The sequence below is a fragment of the Lupinus angustifolius genome, chromosome LG10 (assembly GCF_001865875.1).
Source record: "Lupinus angustifolius cultivar Tanjil chromosome LG10, LupAngTanjil_v1.0, whole genome shotgun sequence".
NCBI classification, from domain to species: domain Eukaryota; kingdom Viridiplantae; phylum Streptophyta; class Magnoliopsida; order Fabales; family Fabaceae; genus Lupinus; species Lupinus angustifolius.
In genome coordinates this window covers 10,745,551-10,751,128 of record NC_032018.1, presented here as the reverse complement: position 1 = coordinate 10,751,128, position 5,578 = coordinate 10,745,551, and the positions used below count along the sequence as shown (strand labels likewise).

Genomic DNA, 5,578 nt, shown 5'->3' with positions numbered 1-5,578 from the left:
TTTCACTTTCAAGAGGAGTATTTTTACTAGAAGACAATAAGGACAAAAAAGAAAGAAAAATGTATTCCCTGTGTCTTAATTTTGGTATAATTAAGAGTATCATTTCACCCTATAAGTAAGGACAAATCCCTTTTGTAGTGTGTGATTATCTCTCCCAACAAGTATCGCTCGCTGAACCAAAGTCACCCTAGTATTTTTTAGTTCTTTAATATTGTTTGGTTTTTCCCAAATCTAAGTTATAAGCTATATGCTTTAGTGGAATAGTGCAACACAGATTTATGATTTGAAGGATTTGTTTGTGAGTTGAGTATTGGAGTGGATTGAAAGAAAATGGAAGTCTTCATAGTCATCTGACCAATATATTTTATGTCTCTCAAGCTTTCAATATCTTTTCATTCTCCTTCAAAACTCAAATAAAACCTAAGATATAGAGATTTTTCCTAATGCCTAATGAAATAAAGTCAATCATGTTTGAGATTCGGTTCCTCTCCTATACTGGAGGTCCATTACCATGTTAAGATTGTGACATGTGACAGAAATAAAAATCTAATGGTCATAATTTTAAATTATTTTTTAATAAAATAATTTTTAAAATTCATTTTCCCTTATAATTCAGCCTTAATTGGACTATCCAATATTGGACAGAAAAGTTGGACTCTCATGTTTGTGTCTAGCCGTAAGGGCATGCCTATAGCCCAAATAGTATTTAAAGTTGTGAGGAATTCTTGTAACAATGTTATCATTGTTAGAATTTTGATAAAGAAAAGAAATATAGACATTACCCTTAGATAGCTAATTCATCATAAGGGTGAAAAGGTTAGGACGTTAGAAACATTACAAGTCTCAGTAAAAAAAACAGCATATGAATTGAGGTACAAGAAGTCATAATCAATTATTTTCAAGAACAACATTTTTGAATTATCTGGTTTCATGGACGTGATCAAAGTCAAATCCATGTGATTTGTAATTTTTCTAATGGTTTTTATGACTGGTTTATGACCTCACCAGATTGATCAATTTCTATCGGTGGTCATCATGTGGACTAGTTAATTTATAAACCAATTAATTTTTCGACGAACATAATTTATCATAGAATATTATAACATATTTGATCTATGTTGCTAATTCCAACCGATAGGATAAGAGCTTTGTTGTTGTTACTTGTTAGATATATAATTGTAGTTGCATAATACCCCACCCATCTTAATTAATTGGTGTTTAGATATAATAAATAAATCATGTACGTTTACAAATGCTAATAGCAGTTCATGTATATAGCATTTGATGAATTTCAACCTAAAAGTATATCTACTTCAACAACAAAAACACAAAACAGATTACTGAAAAACACATAAAACTCATACACATCAGATATATTGATGAACATATAAAATGAGGTACAAGAGGTCATAGTCTAAATATAAGAAAACAAACAAGATACATAGCCAAATAGATGTTTCACTTCTTCATATCATAGAGTCAATGGCTCTACATTATTTCAGGCATCAAAGGATGATTGAAGGTGCCAATTAAGCTAGCTAAAAATCCAAAATATTTGACAAGGTCTCAAAGTACTGAAATGATTGACCCACATCATCAATTCCACAAACAATTCTTGAAGTATGATTCTTTAGATTATAGGACAAGATTTTGGAATCTACGAACAACACAAGCATTGAGTCCTCTTCTTTTGCTTGACGAACAACACATAACACTGAATACTTAAGGTTACCATGTTGTGAAAATGTGCCTCCAATAAGATTCAGATCCACATGATATCTTACAACCCAACCAGAGATATCTTTCTTCAGCTCCAAGATATCAAACTCCACACTTTCATCATTGCTAACTAGTATCAAATGCAAATTCCCCTTGGACTCTCCAAAATACTTAACAAGCATATTATTGTAGTCAATGAATGTAGGATATGGTAAGGTATTAAAGCATTTCCTACCTACATCAAAATATATAGAATCCCCACCAGAAATGTACCAATATATAGCACCATTGCAGTATACACCAGAATCAACATGTATATTGGGTGGAGCAATAAATAAAATATCTTCCTCACTCCAAGAACTAGTCTCAGATGAAAATAAGTTAACATTAAACTTTTTAGGGCTAGAACTTTGATTCCCTGTGAGATTATCCCATCTCCAATTAACATCAATCACTCTCCGAAATGAAACAAATTTGAAGTAAGGAGATCTTAAAGGCTCAAAAGCAAAATAAAGGGCAACTATTTTATCCTTAAAATTTTCACGTGGGAAACCAACAAAAGAGAACTTACGAGTGATTGGGTTAAAGAAGTTATATTGGTGTTGGTTGCTGTAACAAGGTACACGAATTCCTAGGATGCAGTAAGTTGCTTTGAAGAGTATAAAACCATTGGATGATTGCATGATATTAATAAAGAGATTAGGATTAAACAAGTAGTTATCAAATTCACAAGTTCTTATGGGTGATGGGTTTTCATCAGTGTTGGACAAATACACTATTTGGAATTGCAATGTGTGTCTGCATGTGTGGATCAAAAGGGATGGTGGAGAATTTTGGCACATACGAAGAGTGTGAGAATTACGAAATTCTGGGGTGGAAATGGTTTTGAACCATTCTTTGGAGAGACATTTGCATCGGAGAACATATTTTACTGGCAATCGGAGAAGAATCTCAGACACAAGATTAGTGTTTTCAAGAACAGCATCACGTGAGCTTTGCATAATGGAACACTTCAAATGAACATGCAACTTGTGTTTGGTTTTTTCTCTTTCTTTCTGCTTTGGTTTTATTATGGTCTGAATAGGGTTTGTAGGTACAATTTATAAACAGAAAAAATAAAATAAAAATGTATGTTGTATAAGTTTTATATATTGTTATTATATTGTTTATTATTTATATTTTATTATTATTAACTCTTCAATAAAAATAATACAAATGAATAATAAATAATATAATGACTGTGTATAAATTTTTATATTAATAATGGATAGATGTTACACTCATGTACTTGATGCATTGATATCAAATCAATATTTTCTTTTTAACACTTAAATTTAGCTGTATATAAGTAACAAAGGAAAGTAATAAATGCTAATGAACTAAAATGGAATATTACTCTTTGATATGCTAATATAATTATTTTTATTTATAGATTACCATAAAAGATAATCTAACTGACTCGATATCATTCTAAGATACATGTATATACGATAACCAAAAATATATATACATGTATATATAATAATTGAAACTTTCTTCATCTACATAGAAAAATTTAAACTCTTAGGATGTGATATATACACCAAATGGAATAAATACAATTTTATATAAGAGAATAAATTGTCAATTTCTATTTATCAAAATAAAAAATGTTAAAAAATCTAAAATAATTAGCTTTGTAGAAATTAAAATTTGAGGAAAAAATATATGTACCGGAAGTGTAAAATTTTTATACAATATTAGTGTATCTTTCACCATTCATGTTTAATTATCATTGACTCTGAAACAAGTAATACAAATGAAGACGAAACGATCCATTAATTGTGTATAAATTTTTACATCAACCATTCATATATATTACACTCTTAAATAATTCAGTATAGAAAAGATAAATATGAGTTTAACTAATTGATATAAATATATCAGGGTTGACTCAAGTAAGAATAATTTTCATATTAAATCAGTGATAACAATAAATTTTGGTCTTATAATTAATTATGAATGGTTTGAATTAAAAGTTAGTTATTGGTCACATGGTAATCATCTACATTTATCTTTTAATCTTAACCATTTAAATAAGATCTAATGATGCATATAAATTATTTTATTTTTTACAATAGCGCATTGTTCTCACGTGAGTGGCTCGCAATTACCAAAACTTAAAATCAGAGAATCAATAATACAACATTTCTTTATAAATTGTGTATATTTGTTTATATTGATAGGAAAATTCTTTTGAAGGAACTTTGATATGATATTAATTCAATATATATTAAGCTACATTTAATACTTACTAAATATTCATTACAATACATTTAATATATACATTGAACGATATTGAAGTGCATTCAATATTTTTTTTAAAGTACATTTAATGAACCCAATGTGTGTTAAGTAAATTCAGCATGAGAAAAATAAAATGTATGCACTGATATTGTAAGAATTTTTTACATAGTCAGTTCATCAGTCATCATTCATTTTAAATATTATTGGCTCTCAAATAAAAATAATACAAATGAGTAATAAATGATATACTGACTATGTATAAATCATTACATTGTCAGTACATAAATATTACACTCCTTCAATTTACAGCTCTAATCTTATTACAAGACACCTCATTGACGGTTTTGGTTGTCTTTTTATAATAAAAAATTATATTTTTTATATAATATTTTTTATTATTTTATATCATTTGCTATAGTCAAAGTTTTGGTTACCTCCACTATTTTGTCATTGTCATTGATACTATGAATTATGAGAAATATTAAATGAGTTGAAAATTATAATCTTATAAGGAAAATGATATATTTTCCTACTAAATTCCTCTACCTACAAGAAAAGTGATATGTCAGAAAATGATATTTTGTTTATTAATGATTGATTTACAAATGATATATATCACTTTGTTATCAATATGAAGATTTAATAAAAGGATATAACATTACTCATCTTATAGAATTTCAAAAAAAATAAAGTAACTACGTTTTGTTTAATAGAAGTGCTATTGCACAAATATATTAAAGTAGAGCATCAAGATACAAGAGCAAACTGTAAGAATGAGATTGCAACTAAGAGGGGTGTGAATTAATTGACTTAAAATTTTGGTAGCTTTTTCTGCAAAATGTAAGAGTTAATGTACAACGGATAATATTGCAGAAAAATAAACAAGAATAAATTAAATAGGTAAGGGAAAAGAAAGTACACAAGAATTTTATACTAGTTCACCTTCTTGTCCACCGAAGGCTACGTCCAGTACTCTTGCAACACAAGAGATTTTCCACTAAATATTATGAGTAGTAATTACAATATCTCACCCCGAGATCTCTAAGTATCTTACACACTCACTAATATTTATACTCTTGGAAAATACCTTTCCAAGTAACTCTATCCCCTTTCTATTCACACCATGTGAAAGAAAGTTTATTGCAATGATTGAAGAATTTCAATGATGGCTTTGGATTCCCTTTACAAGTATGAAATATTATAACACTTGCAATTCAATCAACTCTCTCTGTATACTTAGTAATAATGCTCAATAGATTTGTAAAACTTTGAAATAATTACTTCAAGTAACTCAGAAAATTTCTCTTTTGAAAGTTTAAGAACTTAGTACAAAAGTGCAGAAAAATAGTGAGAGAATTTTTCAGAGTCGTATGAGAGTTGTATAAAAGTTGTGTGTTTATATTGTGAGAGTTAGAGTCTTTATATAGACTTTCCAAACACTCATGGTGTCTTTCTGAAAGTGTAGGAGTTGTTTGAAGTGAAGAGATTTCATTTGGAATGAAAACATTTCGTTTTGAAATCTGAAATCTCATGCAACAGTCTTCAGTAATCGGTTACTGATAGTGGGTAAGCG

The 5,578-nt window shown here is 28.6% G+C and overlaps 1 protein-coding gene across 1 annotated transcript; it reads right to left on the bottom strand.

The window, feature by feature from the left end:
* On the bottom strand, positions 1,539-2,720 carry LOC109358014 (F-box protein At5g07610-like). Its single transcript, XM_019602079.1, has one exon. It carries the CDS (start codon positions 2,718-2,720, stop codon positions 1,539-1,541), a length of 1,182 nt encoding a protein of 393 aa, XP_019457624.1.

Excerpts from the sequence above, each read along its gene's own strand:
- LOC109358014 (XM_019602079.1), bottom strand. The coding sequence starts at position 2,720 with ATGCAAAGCTCACGTGATGCTGTTCTTGAAAACACTAATCTTGTGTCT.